At 40.5% G+C, this 25,255-nt stretch overlaps 1 protein-coding gene across 7 annotated transcripts in view; it reads left to right on the forward strand.

The window, feature by feature from the left end:
- ablim2 (actin binding LIM protein family, member 2) overlaps positions 1–25,255 on the forward strand; it is a 108,945-nt gene that overhangs the window by 34,479 nt on the left and 49,211 nt on the right. For all 7 annotated transcript variants that reach the window (XM_051944055.1, XM_051944057.1, XM_051944060.1 and 4 more), the window contains exons 2-3: positions 6,784–6,948; positions 24,849–25,032. In XM_051944055.1, the coding sequence (XP_051800015.1) occupies positions 6,784–6,948; positions 24,849–25,032 (349 nt within the window). The remainder of the gene's footprint in view (positions 1–6,783; positions 6,949–24,848; positions 25,033–25,255) is intronic.

Genomic DNA, 25,255 nt, shown 5'->3' on the forward strand with positions numbered 1-25,255 from the left:
TAACACCTTAAAGTCTGCCTAGAAGTAGCAGGTGCAGCAATACTTCATATAGTTCTTAATTTTGCTACAATTGATGTCAACGAACGAGACTGTGGAATCTGTGAAATGGCTTGTACAAGTAAATTACGACAGCAAATACATGATGGAGGAAGCTTAACTGTGTGCTTTTGACGTTTTCTCTCAGCATAATGGGAAATGTTGGTATTTAGCATATGTAGCAAGTTGCAAACATGCTAACTGGTACTGAACGTGCCAGTTAAATGTTCAGTGATGTTTTTTCTTCCAAAATATCAGATCTTGCAATACAATGTCCACAGCCGTGTCAAACTTTGAATGGTTATTTATAACTTCTAATAGCATGTGATAGTTGTGTGCTTTGTCCACCCACCATCCACCCAGAGCATCTCCATGCACACGCCAAGGCAGTCCAGAAAAGTAGCATTTTGTTTGTTGGGAAATATATTTACCGTGAACATAGTCCAGCCATTGATTATGTTGTTCCTATACATACTAACTTGAGACAACAATTGACTTGTAAAGTAATATCAAATCTTGGAGTTCGGCCTTGGTAAGAGCACATAGTAAAATTTGTGGAAGTCGCATTGCAACTCTCTAAGTACATTAACTTTTGTCAACAGTTTAATCACAGGCAGGAAACATGAACATTTCAGACAATTTCCTCTTTGCTAGTGTCAGAAACCATTTTTAAGAGGTTCTTTTAGTCAACATGTAAACAAGTCTAGGAATATATTTTAAAACAGGTAAAAGTGGCATTTAGTTTACTTGTATTTGCCATTATTTTGTTAATACAATAAATGATGTAGAGTCAATCCCCAACCAACCAACTCATTAGGATCACAATGTGTTATCAGTGTTTCCTAACCTCCCCATGAAAGCAAGACGTTCATTTTTTTGGAGTATGTTCTAGGGCTGGACCTGAATATCCCGAATATCCGAATATTCGTTTGCTTCGGCGGTATCCGGATGCTAATTTTGGTATCCGTCCCCAAGGTCAGCATCTCGGCGACCACAAACTACTCCTGCTGTGGTAATGTGAGCATTTTGATCCCCTGCCCACCCTCTGCAGATGGTTCACACCAGGAATGCTGCAGAGCACCATGGGATCCCCGTGAGTTGAGGGAACACTCTATTTTTAGGAGGTGCTGGAGCTCGACTCCTTGAAAAGGCATTAGAGATATAGATGCTTGTGTTTTCCACTGTGCAGTGGCATGTGGTTTCATAGCATACATATGTGTATCTTAAAAGCTTTTTCATGTTGCACCATTAACAAAGTTGTTGGAAGAGTTTCTGTCGAGCTTAGTCTGTCCACTGTAAATCTTTGGAGCTTCTCAATTTCCGTTCCGAGCAAAGTCTTGAATGCAAACTTATAAAAAAAAAAAAAGAGCGAAATTAGAAATGACTGGATAAGTGTATAAGTCTTGCTTCATAAGGCATCACAAAGACTTGCTAAATGTGTAGCTAATGCTGATATTTGGGCTGTTGTATGGTAAACATGTGCAGATGGTTAGGTGCTATTGGTCAGCGTGTGTTCCCAGAAGCTTCCAGTGGTGTGACTGCACGCAGTACAGACATGTAGTGTTGCATTGCTCAGATATCTGCCTGCCTGGCTGCGACCTTTGGGACAACGGCATCAGTAGTAGCAGTCAGCCAGGACAGACACCAGAGAGGCTGATTGATGATATGGACAACTGGCCCCCTGGAGAAGACAGGACGTTGGCAGCAGTAGATGGCTGGGAGGAGGGGAGGACTCTATATGCTGCCACGCTCAGCACAGTCACTCTCTGTCTTCCATCGCAGAAAGGAAGCTCATTACTTTCTTACATCACCCATGTCCAAATGAATTAACTCCGCTCATTACTTCTGCTCCTTTCTCCTTAACTTTTGACCTAATTACTAATAACTGCTTACAGGGACAGAAATTCATTGGTGCAAAACATGCCTTCAATATGTAGGAGGTTTGACTACATTTGGTGGCTTGAAACAACGTATTACCAGGTGATTCAAGTGCATTCTTGGAGGTACATTTGTACTTTGTTGCATAGTAGAAAAGATGGTATTATCCTCTTTGAAATATGCTTGTTAAAAATAGCAAAAATGATAGATTGTCACCCTGGTTACTCGGTATTGTGAAGTGCCTGAACCATGAAGATGCAATCATTGCTCTGTCAAGAACACTAACAAGGGCACAAAAAAGCAATAATTCAAAATGGATTGAACAGAACACTAATTTTGTCGGCTAACTGGCTCCCCACTGACAGATTGTTGGAGCCTTATCAAAGACCACTACGACTATCTTGGTTCCTGACAGCCTGAATGTCTGCAGCAAGTTGCTGGATTCTGCATCTGGCCAGAAAGATCATCTCCTGTCTCTTCGTCATGCACGCCCTCCTCTTCTATTTGCTGCTTGAAGAGGAAGTAAAGACACTGGATCCCCCCCAACAGGTGCAAGGGTTCAGCAGCACACGGCAGGTCAGATCAGGAGGCAGATCCCCTCCCGGCTTCCCCTGTGACTACCAGTCCCCGCTGCCTACCCGCCTCCCAGCCCGTCCTCGGTTTTGGACTGTTGTCTTTTCCAGATGGTTGCAATCATTTCGGTCTTAGACCTTTTTTACGAGGACTCAAGACTTTCCCCTCCTAAATTCTTCTCTTTATTGGCCGCCGTGCCCACATGTAGGCTCAGCATGGGTAGCTTCAATATATCCCGACCTCCGACAGGCAACAGAATCTAAGCAAGATTGCCCAAGTTTCCTGTTCTCTTCTTGATTTAGCACATTTTCAAGTCAGAGATCACATTGTTATCTAGACATATAGACTGAATGGAAGCAGCTCTTGGGGCTTTTAGCATGATCCAAAGAAAACTCCATGAAGTGTTTCCTTTCTCTATATTTTCTTTATATTGCTGACCTCAAGAATGTCCAGTATTACCAAGATGCAATTTTTCACTTTCCATTTGAGTAAAAGTCTGATTTGGGCATTATGCTTTTGAAAACTCTGGCATGGGGCCTAGCTTAATAAAATAATGGCAGGTTATCATACTAAAGAGATCAGGTTGGGGAGGCTGTGTTTGTCTTGGACACACAGACCAACACACTACAAATCTCTCCATGGTTGAGCGGTCCTCATAAAAGTTGCTGAAGAATGTATTGCTGTGAGGCTGTGCGGTGGCTGTTTTTACTACCCTGTCAAGTATCCTCTTGGAAAGCAGGCTGTGAATACCCGTTTGGATGTACAGGGCAGAAATAGAACAAGAGACTCAAAACAAAACTATTTTACTTGCTGTCAAATATAGTAATGTGCATCCCTTGTCCTTGAGTCATCTTCTAGTGGGCCTATTTTTAAAATTGAAAGTCTAAATTACATTTGAGAGTGTTTGTTGGTTTAACAGTGTCTCTTTGTCAGCATCAGGCATAAACAGCATCCAGAAATATCTTTCTGGTTTTGACTATGAATTTGCATGTTCACAATCTAGCACTATTGCAAGGAATTGTTGTGTTTCAACCTCTGTAGTCATTCCCACTTAAAGTTATCCCTTAGCTTTTTGCATCTTTGCATAATTCTACAACTTAACTACAGAGCCAAACTGGAAAGAAGTGGAAACAGCTTGCAAGGGCCCATTTAAAAGTTAAATATATGCATGTCTGCACGTCTTATGCAGGCTCATAAACATGTTTTATCACGTTCCTCAGCTCATGCATTAACAGAAATGTAAATATGACAGTTAGTTGTTCTGCCAGTAGTTACTGTACATGTTGGGACTATTTCTTGGCAAACACAGTGAGGTCGTGGGTGTCATGCCTTTGTGTATGTAGTGTGACCTACACTGAAACCTGTGTGACTTTATCTGGCGTCCCGCTTACAGCCGGAGGTGCTGCATGGTAGCACTTGGTGGATGAATAAACCTGTTCACCGAGGAATAGTTCCAGAGCTTGATTCCCTTCAAACCACAACTTTTTATTTTTGTATTCCTGGTAGAGAACACGCCATACAAACTGGAAATGGTTATTTGTTTTGAGTCATGTTTGCTGTCTCCTTTAGGCTAAAGTGTTTATGCTAAGCCAGAAAAACTAGACTCCAGATCTGTACTTAACACACTTGAGACTGGTATCAATTTTATCATCATAATCTACAAAAAGTGTACTTTGCAAAACGTTGGAGGCTGTTTTAGGGATATCTATGACGTTCAATGAAGTCATTGATTCAATAAGTAAAATGTTTCTTTTTAACTTTATAGGTAGATATGTGTCAGGGTGGCTAAATGTGGTGTGGTTTTTATTTTTCCACATCATAGAGTAGAGAGAAACAAAACAACGTTGTAGCTTAAACTTAATCTCAGTCCAAACATCGTGCCAATAAAACACCCAATAAACACCCAATGAACTGAGCAAACCACCAGAAACAAGTTTCTTGGTCAGGTTCCAAAGAGCAGCTCTGTTTGGCTCTCTGCTAAACTTCCTTCTCTCTTTGTCGCTGTCTCCAAATCAAATCATTTGACAAACTCGCCTTTTTCAGGCTCAATTATTGGTAACCATGGAGGCCTGATGAAAACCAGTCTGACGACGTGAATGCTTCCTGAGAACACAAAGGGCCTTTTATTTAGCCGATGTTCCAGTCAGTGGTGAAAGGCAGATCAGCATTTGAGCTCACTGTGCCAGGATGATGATGAAAGGGAAAAGGGATGAGATGTCCCGATGATACTGTCAGAATGGAGTTTCAGTGTTTTTCTTGTTTTTTTGCGTTGTCACAAACACCTGTAGGGAGGCTAGATGTTTATCACTGCAGCTGTTGACTTGTTTCTTTGCTTGGCACGCTCCAGTCCTCCCAAATGCTTGGAAAGTGATTGTGAACAAAGTTAGGATGCATCAATCAGCATCAGTGCGTGTGTCATTTTTCTAGGCTTGTATGTGTGAAATGTAGCCTCACACTGCCGAATACCACAATGCAAATTGTTTAGTTTGGATTAACATGCAGGATCCTTTTACCCAAATTACCAAACAATTAACAAAAAATTAAATAATAGGTGCAACCCCTAGTGGAGTCTGGCTGTTTTGATAGCATAGCATAGCATAGCATAGCATAACACAGCATAGCATAAGATAGCATAACAAAACTTATCACTTCATATCGTGTCATATATTATCATACAGTTTAAAAAAATAATGAAAATGCTCAAGTGCAACCCCGTAGAGTCTGGTTGTTTTGATATATCATATCATAGCATAGCATAGCATAGCATAGCATAGCATAGCATAACACAGCATAGCATAAGATAGCATAACAAAATGTATCACTTCATATCGTGTCATATATTATCATACAGTTTAAAAAAATAATGAAAATGCTCAAGTGCAACCCCGTAGAGTCTGGTTGTTTTGATATATCATATCATAGCATAGTATAGCATAGCATAGCATCATACAGTCAACAAAAAGCAATAATAATGAAAATGCTTAGTTGCAACACCGTAGTGGAGTCAGGTTGTTTTGACACAACATAGCATAGCATAGCATAGCATAGCATAGCGTAGCATCATACAGTTAACAAAAATATAACAGTAATGGGAATGCTCAGGTGAAACCCCTAGTGAATCTGGTGGTTTTGATAGTTAAATTGAATCTGGGATTTGAAACTGTCACCTATATAATGGAAGTAAATGGAATTTAGATAGCAGTACAACACATTTATTACACTTAGTGTAACTCAACAGCTACATCTATCCAGAAATGGTGCCATTGGTGGACTGGATGATGCTCATCCACAGACTTCCAATGCCTACAGTCACCACCCACTACTTGTACCCAACAACTTCATTGGAGAAAGGGTCAGGCTAACGTTAGAGTTAGGGTTGCACATGCAGTGGCTGATTTATAGGAAAACTGTCCACATGAGACGTGGATCCATCTGAGGTCTCCTGGAACATATCCGCATTAGTTACTACTTGAGCCCTCGCTGAGCGTCACATCTAGTGCCAATATAACTGGACATTGTCTGGAATGAATGGTAGGTGCTGTCAACTATTTGGAGCTGCTCTGGGCAACCATCTGTTTATCAAGATTTATGTTCTTCTAACGGCCACCATATGAACCATTTCTATGGAAAAGACTTTATTTATGGTAGGCGTTTACGTCATGTTGGTGCCGCACACAACACAGTCAGGCTCTTGACTAGCAACCCATGTTGAGGATCCCATTCATAAAATAATTGACCCTTGTAAACCCCACATCCATGAAGAAGGGTCAGCTGAGGGTTAAACCACACATATAGACCCCAACTCAGATTGAACCCATTTACCTGAAGAGGGTGTGAGTCTCAAAGGAATGAACAACAAGACAACCCAATGTCTCTGTAAATGATAAAAACAAGTAACATGTTTCAGCGTGAGCCAAAGAACAAACCGAAATGACGACTGGTGTTATTTTTACATCCGACGACTTGGATATTTATGGATCAAAGTGGTGTTTTAGCACAATAATGGAGGTGTCATTGTATAAAAGTAGGACTTGTGTGTTTATTGGAGTAAAATGATGGCGTCTGAAGTTTGAAGAACCAAATACATAGCATGTGAATGAAAAGGTCACAGAAATGAGGCAGATATTTTTGGATAAAAGCTACTTACTACTGTAACTTCATGCCTAACATACGCAAAAATCTCCCGACATCTGTGACTGAGCCACCACTATGGAACCGTCCTCCACACACAGACTACTTAATGTCCAATATGAACTAGATTGGGGTCTAAAATTGCCTTTTTTCTGTCTCCCGCAGTGTTTCAGCAGCAGGCTGTCCACAGCCCTCTGGAGCAGCAGAAGCAGAAGCAGAAACAAGGTGGAGGAGGACCGATTCCCTGTCAGAACTGCAGGAAGCCCTGCAAAGGGGAGGCTCTCCGAGTTCAGAACAAACACTTCCACATCAAGTGTTTCGTCTGCAAAGGTATGTAAGAGCCTCGTCTTGTCTCTCACCTTCACGCCGTCATCCCAGAATCCTCAACCTCACACAAACCAATTCATTGAGTCAGTACTTATGGGTTGGTCATATTTAACCAGTTAAAGTGACTGATGTGTGTCTGGGGGTTTCTTCGGTGTATTTATTTCTGGGTTGTTTAGCTGCAAGTGTTAGAAACTTGAAATCTGAGTATGCTCCATGTGTTTGTGTGTGTGTGCTTGTGGGTGGGTGTGGGTGTTGGTTGTTGTTTTGTTTTTTTTCTTTTTGCATGTGACCAGAGTGTGTGTTTGCACTCCTCCCAGCCCTGACTCCCAGCACGAGCCTCGTGTCAGACCGTTGTTGTTGTCAACACTCGCTCCCGTTGCTCGGCAACCACCGGGGTCGTTACAGTGTCGGCAGCTTCCTGGAGTTTATCGCCTTTAATCCCGCACTGACCAGCAGACTGCCTGTCTCTACATTTACACCCCACCACTACCTCTTCCCCCTCTCTCCACCTTTAGCTGTGTGATTCTCATGATGAATCAGTGATGATGGGATAAGTCAACTGCAATTACCGATCAGTTCGTTTAAGCCTGACCTTATCAGATAATTCCAGTCTATTACCACTCGAACCTTATTTTTATAGCTCTGCTCATTATTCTAATATATAATAATGACACTGTCTACACACTGAATTAATGGATCAGTGAGTCAGAGAATGAGACAGGCCTGTGTTATTGGTCCTAGTTATAATAAACCAGAATGATCCTGAATGAGCTGCTCTTGTTTTTACAGCTATTTTCAACTCTTTAGACACAACAACTGGAACACATCATTTGCTTTTGCTAGCCAATATATGCAATCGCTATGAAACAGCTACACATAATTAGTGTTTATGTATTGTTAGCCATCACCACCGGTGAAGTGCATGTTGGTTCTACCCAACTCTGAGGGGTTTTGGTTGAAAAAATGACTTGGGCACCAATAACTTGTTCCCATAGAGAGTCACTGCATAAACTGGATGTAACTATGGATACAAAAGATGGATGTAGTGACCGTTATATGACCCGTTGGCTTGTGTTTGGAAGCCTTGACTTTGGCATGTGGCCATCACCATCTTAGCATTTCGAAACTAGATGTAACAAGCAAGCTGACTTCTTGAACTCAAGGACACTGAACACAGCGATTTAGTAGCAACTTGTCAATGACAAAGACGCCCTGTCCTAAAACTCACCCTGTTTTATCATGTGTTTTCCTCTAAACAGGACCGTAATTTACTAAATGAGCACAGTGCCATATTCAGAAAGTCTTTAATTGACCAAATAAGACCATGAACTCCCAAGAAAAATGTTTACTAAAGTAGGAGATCAAGTGAAAAGTAGGGTTGTTTTCGTATAGGCCTCCATACAATTGAACGCCTTTTTACATCGAGAGAAGTCACCCCCCTCCTCAGCAAGTACAGAGAGACTCAAAATGACCACGAAATGATACAAAATGACCACAAAGATTCACAACTGACAAAAAATAGACACAAAAGAACCACAAAGATGTCTGAACGATGAAGCAATATCACTTGATGTTTTGTAAAAATGGGTACATATTTGTTTCCATTGGCTCATAGCAGGATTTTAATTAACTTTTTCTAAAATGCGATTACCCAGGCAACTATTTTAACACCACTATGCTTAAATAGATTATGTACCAGTTATTTTACAACATTAAAGTAGCCAGCAGCATATAGAATGGAATTAAATTAGCAACCAGATGCTAATTTTACTGCTTTTCTTTATTATTATGGGAATGTAATATATAGTAATGTAACACAACAACACTAATTATATTTTCTTGATGATTCTAATGTAATGTACATCCCTACTTTGTATTTACAGAGTTGTATCAAACTGCTGCTGCTACACTAAAAGGACAGATTAGCCTTTTAAGCATGTTGTGTTTAATATTGTGTGGCTATTAAAGACTTCCTTGCCCTACTAATTGAGCTGAATTTGTGACTTTATGAAGCGCTTTTATGTTTGGCTTGAGCAAATTGCGCTGATTACACGCCTCGGGTCACACTCACAAATTACTCATGCAAATTCATCAGATGTGAATACTTTAAAGTCATTATTTCACTGTTACTTGAGGTCATGATTAAAGGGACGGAGAGCGTGTTTTCTGTCCAAGATGAAGTTATTTTGCTCTGCCTTTTCAAAGGGCTTAATTAGGAAGCATGGGGCTGGCTAATTTAGTGCCAGGCATTCAGGAGGTGGATTTAAGGGTGCTGTTCACACCACCCAAAAAAGCAAAGCAATGCCTGGCCATTCCTTCTATCTATAAATCCAAAGCATGGCGGAATTAATTGAATTTCCAACTAATTTAGATTATTAAATGTGCTGAGTATTTCCAGCACTGGGAGAATTAGGTGGGGATTTGGGTTGGGTTGTTTGCTGTTAAAACTTCCAGATGTGGACTGACAGGAATCTGAAACTCAGGGATGGAAATAAAATAAACCCCAGCAGGCCGAGCAGAGATCAGATTTCTCTATCTGCGGTTCAAAACTGAACATCAAAGACAAGAGAAGCCATCTGACTCCATGTCAGGAGCCAAATTCAACAAAGTACACCGCTCCCTTAGATGTTAGAGTTTTCTCCTAGCGCGTTCTTGACGGGTAATAAAATCAGGTGAAGTATCGTCTCTTAGCAGCTTCTGATTTATGAACCAGAAACACACAGTCCGCCTCACCTCTGACCAACTGCCCTGTATGAAAGATAGCAAGATTAACCTGTGAAGGAATCATGACCCCTGATTTTATCGCTGTATTAACACCAATTACAGCTGGCCTGGGTGCTAGCCAGAGGACTGACAGTGCCAGGTTTGAAGAGAGGAACCATCAGCGCTCCGCTAGTTATGTGCAATTAACACTTCAACCAGAAAGAGCATTGGACTGATATGAATTAATGTTAGCCTCTTTAGCTCTGGCTTGTAATCAAGGTTGCTCTGGACTGCTAATAGTAGGCATATCCTCAGGGGTTTCCCCTCATGTACACCTACGTGCTGCTTGAACGTGGCAGGATTAACATGCTCGGGCAAATAAATGGTCGAGGGGATCCAGTGGCTCATTGCTTGTGGTAATTTGGCTAAAGAAAATGTGATACAGCTAGACAACCCACAGACCCAATGACATGATTGTCAAGTAACAACAAAGAATGTCAAGGTCTTGCGAATATTAAACGGTAATTGGTTGGTAGGAGAAAATACCTGAGACACTTTGACGAGGGGCGAACTGCTCAAAGCAAGATGTCTAGTTTGGAGTAGCTTCCTAATTGCAAGGTTTGTGTGCTACTTCCTGTCAGCCGTAATGAGTACCTAGCAAGACTGGCCCAAGGAGGGACAAACCATAACTTGGCAACAGGGTATTGGGAGTTAATTAGTACCTCAGGGTTCATTCTTGGGTCCTGTCTTATTCTCTACCTTGGTGGTATATTCATAAGCATGGTTTCTCCTTTTGTTCTTGGTGTCTTGGTGTAGCATGGAACAGTCTTAATCTGATTTTCAACACTTCATCGGCATGTTTTATGGGAACATCCTGTGATTCTCTCTTGGCTGTACTTGTTGCCAGACGAAAGTAAAGAGGTGACTGCTTTTGCTGCCAGGTCTTTTCTGAGGAGATCCCAATTCTCTTTCTTCTTTTAAATATCATCTTCAAAAGCACATTTTTATATCCTTGTTTTAGGTAACTCTCTGCTGGTCTCTAGTCTCTGTCTTCTGATTTGTATGTTTCACCCGATTGTTTTATCTAACCTAATTTTAGTTCATTTTTGTACCTTGTCGTGTTCCAACTATTCCGTATTGTTAAACACTTCGTAAGCGTGTGATTTTGACAAGTGCTACATAAATAAAGTTATTACAAGGTGTGCCGGATCGCGGCTCGGACTCACAGCTAACAGGACTTAAGTGATTTGCTGGTAATGTCTTGGTGTCAGATATCACAGGGAAGCTTCAGAGGTCTTGTAGAGTCCACATCTGAGGGGATCTGAGCTATTTTTGAAGCACATAGAGGGCGAACAGAATACTAGAGCAAGGTAGTCATAGTTTTGGTTCCTCATTGTACCCTTGAATGAGTTAGGAAAGGATAAACAATGCCTTTAAATTTGACTGGATTGTTCAAACATGATAGAGAGAGTAGGCTTGTCTCCTAAAATCTGAATTCTATATGATTTTATGTATGGTTTTTGACATTCATTTAACCTATACTGCCTAACAACAAAACTATGAATGCAGAGAGCTTGGGAAATACATTTTTTACTGCACTGCACTGCATTGAGGCTGATTTATTTAGGATATTTAAATGTGTACATGTCTTCAACATTTTACTATAAAGAAGAATTCAGTTTAGAAGCTCATACCACCTGAATTGTAACCATTTTCTGGGACGCTACTTTGTCTGTGCAAAATATAAACACTTTATGTCTCTTAATAATGTTAACTAATGAGGTATTTTCCACAGCCAGTCAACCCAAAAGCTGTTTTTATTCACAACTTATTACTAAATTACATCTAAGTGTCAGTAAATCATCATACAGGCATTACTCACACCTTGTAAAGTCTTTATAAATAGTGTCTTATTACAAAATGGGACCTTGAAATTTACTTCCAACACATGATATCCCAAAACAAAACAAAGAAAAGAAAAAATGACACTGCAGCTTTAAAGCTCTGGAGCACTTGATGAGCGCTAATTGCTGTTTTCATGGTAACTGCCGTCAACACGGAGCTGTGTGGTTGGAGGAAGTGTGTTTTATTTAGGTACCAACTGTGGCCGTCCCTGTATATCCTGTTATGTCTGCCTCTCAGACGTCTTTAGGCTGAGACACCATCAATAGCAGACAGCTGGCCGACAAAAAGACCCAACGAAACAACTCAGGCGTGACTTTTCATCCCTGATCTGCTCTCATGAAGGGACGCCAATACTTCATCCAAACAGCATTTGAATACAGTGGGGAATACTCAAATGTGAAAATATGCAGCCACACCCTAATGTAGGCAAGCCAGTGTGGAAACTGATAAATGAAGTGTAGGAGTGTACAAGCTGGAATCTTTTATTTACAGAAAAACTCCTTCATGTCCGACACGCGCTGCTTCTTTGTCATACACAAGCAATAAGAGTCGCTAACTCAGGGGTGGGATTTTTATTGCTCCCTGCTTGCGTCTCCATAAATCTAAAAACAGTTTTATTCATGAAGTGGGCGTTGTCTGCCGAGCTTGAACGCTTCCCAATGCCGCATGTGCGTCATATTAAAAAGAAAATAAAAACAGCAAATAGCATTCTTTTTAAAGGTGCAGTCAATCTCTGGGTTTCCAAACTTTTGCTTCCCCAAAGAGGAAAAATGGAATTGAGGAAAGCTCATTATTTGTGTTGATTTTAGTGGCTATTTGTTCTCGAGCTTTGGAAGGAGAGAAAAGATGCTACTTTTAGGCATTTAAAGTAATCACAAAGTCTTAATTCCACAAATGGAGCTGGCTTTTTTCATCACAAACACCATCTTTAAAAAAAAAAAAAAGGACTGGTTTAGCGTGTTCAACAGCTCATTTGAACTCTAAAGAGTAGAAAATGGTAGAAAAAAATGCAGAAAAGTCGAAAAAAAAAAGTTATGCAAGAACAAAAGCAAAATGTTCATCAAGTGGAGCATGAATAATCCTTAAAAACACACACAGAAAGACGCATTAAAATGAGTTGTGTCTCACAGTGTACACCTCCTCACTGTTTTGTGGTTGGGCGTGGATGGACAGATGAGGCATCTGCTGCTTTTATGTGGGAGATTTTCATGTGGAAAACACCTCCGACCATGTGGCTTTCCTGAAATGCAGCATTTTCACAAGAGTCTGGATCCAAGTTGGAAATTTGTTTTGGAAATCTACATGTGCGCATCTTCTTTAGACACTTAGAAATGTCCTCATTCTTGAAAGAATATCTTTTTTTTTCAATGAAGACAATATTAATTCAATCAGAAATACAGTCTAGACATTGGAATATCTCCATAGGGGTACAGAGGAACCTTTCCAGCAACCATCACTCCTGTGTTCTAATGCTACGTTGTGTTAGCTAATGGTGCTGAAAGGCTCATTGATGGTTAGAAAACCCTTGTGCAGTTATGTTAGCACATGGATAAAAGTGTGGAAGTGTGGAAGACATGAAATTGTCTGGGTGATCCAAACTTTTTGTTGATCGACGATGAAGATTGCTATCTTATCTTTAGATTCTGAGCTAATTGCACAAAACTTCATCTCTGTTTGTCCTTAGCTTCAAGTCGATCTTCATTTTTAGAGTTAATCTCACCGAAACCCTCCATTTTCAAAGAAACTGCTGTTCTGCACTAAACCTGGAACTGAGGTGCTGCATCACCATCATAAAAACTAGCTTCTTGTGACAATAATGCCATTATGGGTGCAAACTGTGAAATAAATAAATGAAAAATACCCACTATCACCTCTAACATTCCATGAAAACAAATGATTTTAATCATTTTTGACATTTTCCCACCAGAAATATCATTACTTTTCTCCCTGCTAGCGTCAAACCGAAAATAACTGACTAAATGCCCACTTAATACCTCTGTTTAATATGTTTTTTAAAGATTTTGCTCATCCAAGTTGTTTTTTGCACTTGACAAAGCTCCTCCAGAGTCTCAAAGGGCATTATAGTGCTGTTTGCAAAGGCCTAGTACTACTTCCTGTGACTAGTAAACTGACTTTAATGTGTCATCACATGGGTGTTGTGGGTTTAACCAGGTGTTAGTTTACAATAGTTGCTACTGTATGTCCACATTCAGTCTCCAATATCAGTCTAATTGTGAATTTAAACAATTATTTGCATACCATATCCACGTTAAAAGTGGCAATCTGAACTTTTAAGCCAGTAGTTCCACGGAAACTGAGCAAATTCAATTCAATGATTAAAACCAGACATAATGGAAAGTCCTTAAATTTGCTGGTAAGTGTATCTTGCATCAAATGAAAAAACAAACTGCCTGCAGACGTCTGTATTTAGATGAACGTAGACGACGACAAACAGTCTGTAAAGTCAGTGATGAGACTGTCACAATGGTGTTTCCTGTGTTTAATGTGAAACTACAGCTTTGACTCAGTGTGTTTTGGCAGGTTTATGGCATTCTGTTGTTTTTGCACAACTACCTAGGCCGACCGTGCTTCTTCCTGGAAGTAAACAGATGCTGCTGGCCACATGTTGGGGTCCTGCTGGTCGGATCAGTGGTGTTACAATAGCAGATGGTTGCGATGTTCTCAGTAGGGTGTGGGCTATTGGATCGTGTCTTTCTTGGAAGCCAGTTGACCCGAACGGAGCCAAAGGGGGGAGTGTCTGTTCGTCATTGGGCTGTGGATGCTGACCTCACACACACACACACACACACACACACACACACACACACACACACACACACACACACACACACGTTTAAAGAGTGCTGGAAGCAGTTCTACATGCTGCAGTCTACATATGGCTCATGTGAGTGTTTTATATCACAGCTATTTACCTCTATGGTGTGGATAAAGTGTGTTGTCATCATTGTGCCATCTTTTGTACAATTTAGTAGCTCCTTGTAGACAACACAGGCTATTAGTTCCAATTTTTACAGAGCAGGAAGCATCATATCAACAGGTATATGGTAATAAAATGCACATACACACCCACGCTTCCTGCAAGAGGTCAGATATTTAAAGTGGAATTTACTGGCTTTTACAACCTGGATCATGTTTTTATAGTTTTAGTCATGATTTGGATTGGTAATACTATAAATACAGTCGCTTATTTTTACAACAAATGGCATAAATTGCTCCAAGTACTGCACTTACATGCAATTGTGAAGTTTTGTTTGTTACAGGTTCTCCTAAGCTTTATGGCATAGAACATACACTTCAACTGCACATGCCCCAAAATAACAAATTTTTGTTTAGTTTAATTAATTTTACTGTCATGGAAATAGTCGCTGTAGAACTTTGGAGGTGCTTTGATTGAGCATTCTTTCAACTTTAGCTTTAGTTTGGTCTCCATGGACTTAACAGAACATTAACTGACCAAACCAATGTTAGACTGACTTTATGAATAGTTCCATCATGTTGAGAGTATTGAGAGTTAAGCTAAAGCTAGTATTCTGGAAAAAGAGCAAAGTCTTAGCCCTTCGAAACTTCGTGAGTTTTTCTGTTTGGCATGAAGGACAATGAGAACGTCTACATATCAGACCAATGTGCACCTGTTGTAGTGTGAAGAAAACTGTCCACAACCACGAGACGAATGTAGTGTGATCACAGAGATGTATTATTTTATGCTAGCTACCTTCTAGATTAAGACTTAGCAGTACATTGCTGCCTACACATTGTTGCGTCAACATCAAAGATCGACTACAGTTAGAGGATGTATTATAATATACAGTAAACATTTATGTAGGACTTTAAAACTCTGGTATGGGTACTTCTCCTGGAGTAGGAGATTAGAAAATAGTAGCAACAAGCCGGAATCAGCCCTATTTTTGGCATTTTAGGCATTCATGTGATTTTAGAACTCTTCCAAAAGATGATCATTGTCAGGTGTACCTCAAAATAAGACTGTAAAACCTGTCTCAAACATTTGACAATGTTGCCTCATTACAGTAGATGCCTGCTTGCAATCTGTTCCAGTGCATTTATGAACACATTCAACTTGCCAAAAGGATCAATTCAAGATTCAAGATTCACGTAATTGCCTCACGTTGCAAGGAAATTGGATCAGGCTGCCATCGATGCTGCATCCATTAAAACATTCCACAGACATTCAAGGCAGGTGATGTCAGATTCTTTTACACTTTTTTATATAAGTGTGGACCCATGAGCTGGGCAAATCAACACCAGCAGGCTGAAGACGCAACAGTCAAGGTCGTGAAATTGACTCGTGCACGACAGCGGCCCACCCACGCCCCGAACCATCCCACCATCGGCTCCATAGCCACATTGGTGGTGAGTCATTGTAAAACATGAGTCAAGGTCGCGCATTCATAGCAGAAAACACATAGCACATGTATATTTAACTCTGCACTGCACACACTCACACACACTTTGGCTCATTGTGAAACATGAGGCAGAGTCAAGGTCACCTTCATGTAACATGCAGCACATATATTTTGTATGACCCCTTATCATGTCAGTCGATAAGACCTCTGGGAGTGTTGTGTGTTCTAAAGATACATCTTGTCTGTCTTTTTCAGTGACACACACACAAACTGGACAAACCTCCTCAGATGTGTGTTCTCTATTCTGTGCTGCATGGATTAGATTAGACTGAATTGCATGTCTTTTACATGACATTTAGATCATTTGTGGGGAGGTACGTCCTGTATCTTCTCCCTTTTTAGTGGACGGTTACTTTGAGCAGCCAGCAAACACAATGTATAAGTGAGCATAGTAACAATTCTCCAGAAATCCCATGCTAATGCTTCTCGTGCTGTATTCTGTAAAAGATCACAATCTTTCAGAAACATTGTGTGTTTTTCTTGTGAACACAACTGGTTTCTGCTTGCAAAGTTCATATTGGCCATGTTGAACCTTTTATTTAATGTTATTTTGGTATTTATCCATTGGTTACTGGGGGCAGAAACTAATTTTATTCCAAAAATCATCATCGAAAGTCTTTTGAAGTTATTTGCGTGAGCATGTTAGCAAACTAGCTGCTATAAAACAGAGCGACATTAGCATTCTCTCTGTTTAGCTTTGTTTTGGTCTGACTGACTTTAGGAAGAGTTTCATCATGTCAAGAATATTAACCATGAAGCTAAAGTTAAATAATATTAAAGAAGACATTAAACATCAATACAGCTTTGACTTTACATGCGTTTCTATAGGCTCCCATGCATTACATACACTGACATTATGATTACATCTTTAAACCCGTAAAGGAATGCATGTGAATTTCAACCAGATTCAACTGTGAATGTTCTCTTGGATTTACTGCTTTTGGGTTGGGCCGTATTTGGATTATTCATTTGGTTTTTTACACCAGTTGTAACTCACTTCCTCATATCTTTTCCAAACCTTTGAGTCTGTCACTGTATTCTCCGTAGACCGTGTTTGAGCACGAGTAAAACAGATGCACTATCTTTTATTTATGGACCACAACGGGGCGAATTTGTCGCACATCCATCCATTCAAGCATGTAACTTCCTCACTCGTTCTGCGTGCTGAATTCAAGGAAAAGCAGAGCAGACCGGGCTCTGAGATCCTCCAGCGTGGAGGAAACAGATTCAACAACACGCTGAATTCCTCCGAGAGCCTCTGAGTACATTCACATTATGTAAGTGGCTTCACAGTTCATGAGATAAGCCTTTGGAGATGGAAGTAATCAGTTTCCTGTGGAGTAATCTGCACTTCAGCCTTGGAAAATGCTGTAATCATGTTCCTACTGCGGTGTAACCTTTATACCTACTTAACATCAACAACCTGAGGAGAACTAGTAGTCCTGTCAGCCCCATTATTGCTTCTGATTACGTAGAATTAGAGTGGAGTTGAAGTTATGCTTTCCGTGCTTCTGGGTGAGCAAACATTCGGGGTTAGTGCCCTTAAAGAACCCAACAAACATGCACTTATGTGTTCATGCACACCCTCCCTACGACCACACACCCCGAGTTCAAAAGGTCAAACCCTCCTGGCATCCGTCGGAGGTTTATCTCGCTAAAGGCACGTAGCCCCCGACATGTTCTGCTCTTCTCAGCAAAGTCTCTGGACAAAATGACTAATTAGCTGCATGATGACCTCATCCACAGAGCGAACACACACATCCACTCACACCCCGTGTTGTCAAGGAGATGGAATGGTTTGGACATGATGAAATCAGTGCTTGAACACAACACTGAGTTGAATTTGGAGTAGGGGTCAAGGCTGACTTTGATGCTTTTGTGTTTTCATTGAATTGTTAGCTAATTTCAAGCTTCTTTTCTCAATATAAATGTTAATAGTAGTTGCTAGTCTGACTGTCAAGTGGAAGTGGAGAAATCTTTCATGCAGCAAAACGTAAAAATGTGGGTGCTTTTTAAAGATTTTTAGATGTAATTTTTGTGTTTTGAAGCGATAAAATGAAACAGTACTTGGACATATTTGAGGAGGCAGTCTAACTTTCAGTTTACTCATATTTAAGAGCTCTAAGAGCACATTAAAGACGCTAATAAGTACTTTTTAGAGTATGGACCATGGAACAGCCCTGTTTTACTGCAAATGTTTTATTTTTATGGTACTTTATGTCACAATCACCAACTACTTATAAAGATGAAGGAACCTGTCATTCAAAGTGGCCATAACTTCAAATTTGCATACTTTTAGCGCCTTAATACAACCTGAAGACGAGAGATGTATTAAAACTCACCCCGATATAGTTGTTCTTTTCAGGAGAATTATCCATAGACACCAAAACTGTTTTTGCACCAGGCCGTGAATGTGATCATTTGTGCTATAAAATTGTGCATTTTAACATGGGGCTCTATGGGGACTGAGTCGCTTTTAAGGTCAGCCTCCAGTGGCCATTTGTGGAACTGCACATTTTGGCACTTTCACTTCATTTTTCAGTTGTACAGGTTGCTTACAGTTAGAGTTGCTTCATTAGCAATTTTAAACATCTGTTTCTTTGCAGCATTTAACATGTGAGAAGACCTACACTTTTTGTATTTAGCTCAGATTATGGGATTAGTTAGCCTAGCTTGCTATCCTTAGTACAGTTTCCCATTAATTGTTATTTTTCAGCCATGTTTTAGAGTTGCAAAACAGGACTTATTGTAATCTAACAATCAAACAGGCTTTCAGTATGTTCTAACCACTTGTTGGCATCTATGAAGAAGGAAGTAAAAAAGAGTTGTCATTCTGAATTTATCTGAAATAGACCCAGAAAAAAGCAAAAATAGATCTAGTTTAGTCAGTTGTCGTAATCTTTACCTTCTGTCTGATTGTTAATTTCAGTAATTACATGTTTTGATGCTAAAAATGTACCTTTTTTCATCTTATTATTGTCTTCTCTGAAGCATTTACGTCCGCAGGTTTACAAAATAAACTTAATATTAGAGAACCCAGCATAATTTATTATAAGAATGAATTGTTTTCCAAACTCTGGTATTTCTGTCAGGGAATATTTGAAAGGGAACTTCACTCGCAGCTCGATTAAACCCAGTTTAGTGACTTTCATATCCGGCTCTGTTTCATTTCTTCAACCTCTCGCTGCCTTTTAACACATCCCATGTGAAGGAGGGATTAGGGATTGATGGATAGGAAAGATGAAAGCTGTGAGAAAGGGAGGAGAGGAAGACAGCCTTGACAATTTTCATTAGCAATGAGGGACAAGACTGGAAAAAAAACATCTTCTGTCTTCCTCTCCTTATGTAATGTACTCTGGCACAAACTTTTTGATCTGCATTAGAGGCTAGATTGCGAGTAACTTCTCCTCTCCGGTATGCAGACGAAACGAATAATGTGAAATGATGGGAGGTTTGCCATCACTTTTAAAAGGATGTAATGCTTTCGGGTAGCGCTATAAATGATGAATGTGGACCAAGTTGTACTGAAATGATGAGCTGCTTAAACAGATAAGTTCTAATACAGTAAGGAGAGGAGCCTGAGTGCCAACTGGCAGCGCAGGTATAAATATACAGGGATTGAAACTGATAGGAAACAGCACTCAGGGCTCTGAGGGAGGATTTCAGTCTTCGTAAGCCTTCCTGTCTCTTTCTGTGTAGCAGAGTTGGTTTTGATTCATTTTGGACAAGTTTGATGTCATGTTAAGTCAAAGCTCAAGAGCATTAAAGTCTGCCAGAGAGTCTAGTTTCATGATAATCCTCTCAAGTAAATCTAAATAAGTTATTGCCAAGGGGAAAGAAAGTCTCAAAACATCCTAAAAGAACACAAACTAATTAATTAGTTGGTCTTTCGTTCATCTCACTGGAGTCCAAAGTCAAGTTTCAGGTCTGTTACAGCAAACTTCGGGTTAAGTCCAAGTGAAATCCCAAATCAATTGAGGCAAATCTCAAGAGACATTTTCAGGTTTTCGTTAATGTCTACTCCACATCTCATAACTGTCAGAAAATATCTTGAAGCATGTTCAAGACTGCCAGAAAGTGTCTTGAAACTTGTTCAAATAAAGTGTTACTTCATGTCTCAAGCCTGAAGTGAAACTCACCCTCAAGTCTCTCAAGAGAAGTTCAGAATAAGTCTTGAGTCTCTCCAATGTCTCAAGTCTAGTCTTTAGTCTTGTACAGTAAGTCTCAAGTTGTTTCAGACAAGTTAAGTCAAAGCTTTAGACGGTAAAGTCTTAATTAAGCCAAGTCTCACAGCAGCTAAGTCTAAGTCCAGTTTTGAATCCTTAGTGTCATTTAAGTCTCTAAAATATGGCTCGATTGTTACCTAAATTATGGACTAGAATTGTTCTAGTCCAACCACACTGTTATCAGAAGGGTTCCATATAGAGCCAGACTTTGCCTCTTTATGCCTTTTTGGTTTGCCATCTTTGTAAAGAAACCTTGAGAAGCAATTATGCTCAAATGGAGAGTTATGTTGCTTTGAAGAGGTCTTTATAACTGGAAACCATCTTGAGTTTCAGGTTTTGTCTTTCATTCTAACTCTTATAACAGAGCTCTTTAGGAATCCTATTATTTCTGGGTGTATCTCATTCATCCATCCTCTCAGCTCTCCCATCTGCTGGTGTTTACTCCATCAGCCCCTGAGCATTATCTCATTCTAGACAGGTTGCCAGACATCTGAACCGGATGTAAGCAAGCCGGTAGCAGCCGCTGGAAAGTATTTCGTCCACTTCCTGTGAAAACATTCCTGCTCGTATTGTTGTGATTGTTTTATTAGCGCCGTGCCGTATGCCCTGGTAGGGCTTGATAAAAAAGTGAAATTGCACAAACGCTGGTCAAAGGTTGTCCAACATGTCGGTCAAAGTTTTTACAAGGGGATAAAAGGGTGGGAGAGTTGGAGTGTTACGCAACTAGTAGGAAAGTGTGAATTGTTGTAGTTTCACTTTGGATATGTGACAGATGAAAAACATCACAGAGCTTGTAAACTCTGCTTCTTCAACTACATCAGTCACTTTTAAACCCCTCTAATCCCAGTTGGCACAAGCTGGATATGCATTTAAGGAGTTGTGCAATATTATAGCTTCTTCTGATAGGAGACAAAATCCTCCAAGTTGGAGCTGTTTTATGTTCTACAAGCACACGGAGTATAATAAATGAGTTATTGGTGTCTGATTTCATTGAAGCTGTAGTGATTGCAAGACACGAGGTGAATGTTTTCAGTGGAGAGCAGCTTGGGAAGGGTTGCTCAGCTGGTTGGATCTTTGTTTTATTGGTTTGAGACGTCTGCCAATGAAGTGGACATCAATAAAGAGACTTTAATGAGAGCTGGGAATGCCACCAGCACCGATTTCACACACATTTTCTACATGTGTCACATCATACCGTCGTACATTCCTGCAAGTATGAGCGGGATACCTTGCACCTCTACACAACTCTGCAAGTTTATGTTTTTAGGTGTGTGCCAGAAGTTCAGTGAGCAGTATCAGGGCACCGCACCAATCAGCATCTCCCATTTATCTTTCCTGTTGCTCTTTCCACAAAGAAAGAATGGAAGGGGACAGACGGGAGGGTTTTGTTTTTGCTAAAGGAGTGGGAAAATAAAGCCAGGTTTCCCCCCTCCGAGGGCGTGGCAGCTCGGATGATGTCAGACAGTCGCTACAGTTACCGTGTAGTCATTCTGTCATTTTTTGTGAGGTATTTACACATGCTAATATCATCCCTGTTCTCATGTGATGTTATTTACCATTAAAGCAAACAATCAGACGTGTCAGACTGGCTCTGCTCACCTCAATACCTCCTCTTCCTTTTGCTTCTTTGACCATGAATGTATATATTCTACGTAGGTTTGTATTTATGCGTATCTGTTTGTGAAGATTTTGTGCTCAGGTAGTCATAGTAACAGAGTGCAAAACATGCTTTAGATAATCGCTTTTGTACAGGACCAGTCAAAACTTAGGACACACCTACTCCCTTAGGGGTTTTTTTTCCCCCACTTTTTCTGCAGTTTAGACCAAAATTGCAGCAAAACTAACATCAAACTGTGAAATAACACATGCACAGTCATGGTATTTTCTCAGCCAGCTTCATGAGGTTAGCACCCAGAATAATTCAACCATCTGCAAACCACTACCATCTGTTCACCTTCAGCATCTCCCCAACAACTCGGTGATTGGAAGAAAAAGTTAGATTTTGCTCTTCAGACGATCCCGTCTGCACAAAATGAACTAAACTGCATTCTCAATAATGTTTAAAGGGAAATACAATTATTTTGTTTTAGAATAAGCATAATTTATGACCTGTTACATGGTGGGAAAGGAGTTTGAAAGAGTATCAAAGTCTGTGTTTGGAGGACTGGACTTAAAGGGGAACTTCGCTTTTTTTCAACCTGGGGTCTGTTTTCATGTCTTTTCATACATGTGAGTGATGGAGAAATGAATTTTCGACATAGCTCCACTATTTAGCCAGGCAGGCAGCTTAGCAGCTCAGCTAGCGAAAAGTATGAGGCAACTTGCCCCCCCGCGTCAAAGTCCGCCCTAACGTGCTTTTTTTCCCCACACTGACCGGCTCAGATAGTCTCAACGAGTATCCCACAACATACTAGAGATGAGAAGTGAACGAAAACCTCCACATTACCTGGTGATCGCTCTTTGTTGTGGTCTGTATCCAAATCTCGGGACGCTAGAAAGCAAATCTCGTTCCGAAATCGGGCGATAGCTGTTTCTCCCACCGGTGTTTTGGCGCGAGCTATCGCCCGATTTCGGAATGAGATTTGCTTTCTCGCGTCCCGAGATTTGGAGATTTGGCGGACTTTGACACGGGGGGGAAAGTTGCCCCATACTTTTCACTAGCTGAGCTGCTAGCTGAGCTGCTAAGCTGCCTGCCTGGCTAAATACTGGAGCTATGTTGAAAATTCATTTCTCCATCACTCACATGTATGAAATGACATATGAAAACAGACCCTAGGTTGAAAAAAACCGAAGTTCCCCTTTAAACTCAGAAGATCATGATGAATGACGTAATTTCAGTCTCAGAATTTTGTTTTTTCTTGTTTGCTTTTGTTTTCATTCACTTTTTGGTTCAATTTAGGCACAAAAAATCTGTGTTTAGGTTTAGGAAAACATGTTTTGTCAGACATTTGTTACATACAGAAGCTCGGTTAAGGTTAAGCTTCACAAGTGCTTGCTTAGAATCAGGAAATATGTTATGGTTTGGGTTAAAATACAACCATTTCACTACATGTTTGACGTTTCTCCTCTATTTTCTGGGTTACCAGGTTGCCAAAGTTCTGGACTATTGTACTTAAAAGACTAGATTGATCATATTACAGTATTTGCATTGCAGAGACTACAATGCCTGGTTGACTTACCAATGATTACATTGCCTCATCTTTCATCTGCGCAGTATTGTCAAAATCAGGAATATCTTGTTTCAGAGTGATGCTCAGAAACTAGTCTGTAACTTCTAGGCTGGACTATTGTAACACTTTATCAGAAAGTCCCAAAATCTCTCTCAGAAACCTCCTGCTAACACAAAATGCTACAGTCAAATTCTAACATACATACATACATGAGTTTGTTTCATGTATTCAAAGGTCTTCTGGTGTTCTTTGCTCAAGCAGCTCTCATCTTCATCCTCTCTGCTGCAGAGGTAACTCCTGGTCCTCCTTTCATGAGGTGGTCCTTCCTTGAACCAGTTTCATTGCAGTGTTTGATGGTTTTTATGTCTTAGGACTTGAGGAAGCTTTAAAGTAATGATGGACCCTTCATTCCCTTGACATGGTTGAGCAGTTTCTACCATGAGATAAATTACTGCAGCAGTGGAATAGATGCTATTTGCTGAATACCCACACCATCTGATGGTTTTGAAAGCATTAACCCCCTGCACCCTTGGGTGAACTGATGGTAACATATCATACAGGTAAAAATGCACTTCGCAGATCCCAGTCCAGTTCCTGACAGGCTGCACATCATTCCACTTCTCACTTTGCCCGTACTTCCTGCCCGTCGGTGCTGTACCTGCCTGTGCCAATAAAGGCTAAAGCACAAAAAATTAAAAACCTGCCCACCCTGGAGGCTCCTGTACCGGCACCAGGCTGGATCTGATATTAAAAACACAACTGGCAGTATTTTTCAAAGGTAGCAGAATGTGGCACATTCAGTGAAAAGCTGCCAAGGACAATGACTACAGCGACTAAAATGGATGTTGTTCGACATTACTGCTTGAGAATGCATTCAGTAGCATCGGTTCATTTGTTATAAGGCTGTTTTTTACTCTCTACTTTACAGTTTTGGTGCAAAAATCTGCATTTTTGGAGTCTTTTGTTGATCTCACTCTCGTGCGGCGATGGAGACAGAGTCTTATTGTGTTCCTTCAGACTTTGACAATTATCTCTTGTTCACGGAAGCTTAAGATTGTTCATTTTTTGAAGTTGTTTAGCTGCTGCTGACTGAATTTCAGAAGCTTTTATTAGGTGGCAGTTTCTAAAAGTAGTGTAGCGGCTTAAGGGATTAAGGAGACAAGGCATTCTACCACTTTTACAAAGCCAATCTGCTGAATAAAAGCCACCCAAGACTAAGATATTGGCAAGACTGAGCAAAGACTGGCTTCAAGGAATAAAATAACCTACATATGCTCACATGTGCTCACATAGGTGCATTTAGAGACGACATAACCGCAACAGCAGGGACAATTAAACTGTTTCTCTCACGTTTTACATGGAATTTTCTTGAAGTCACACACATTTTGAAGGATTTATTTATTCATAAGTTTTGTCTAATCTACCTCCCTCTTCTTTTTCATCTTCCCCTTTTCCAGTGTGTGGTTCTGAACTGGCCCAGGGAGGCTTCTTTGTGCGGCAAGGCGAATACATCTGTACTCTGGACTACCAGCGGCTGTACGGGACTCGCTGCTTCAGCTGCCAGGACTTCATCGAGGGCGAGGTGGTGTCGGCTCTGGGCAAGACCTACCATCCCCGCTGCTTCGTCTGCGCCTCGTGCAAGTAAGAAACGAGCACAGGAAGTGGAATCCCCAACCATTCATCTGAATGGTCAAGTGTGTAGAGGGGAACTTCTGTGTTTTGTTTTTTTGTGATTTAAGACTTCTATTTTGCCTTAAATATCACTCCAGAGACAGTTTATTTTGTATGTAGTTTGAAGCCTAAACCGTGAAGAAATTTGCAGACAAGAACAAGTACTTTAGACTATGTCTTTCTTTACATGCGT

The sequence above is a fragment of the Acanthochromis polyacanthus genome, chromosome 23 (assembly GCF_021347895.1).
Source record: "Acanthochromis polyacanthus isolate Apoly-LR-REF ecotype Palm Island chromosome 23, KAUST_Apoly_ChrSc, whole genome shotgun sequence".
NCBI lineage: Eukaryota > Metazoa > Chordata > Actinopteri > Pomacentridae > Acanthochromis > Acanthochromis polyacanthus.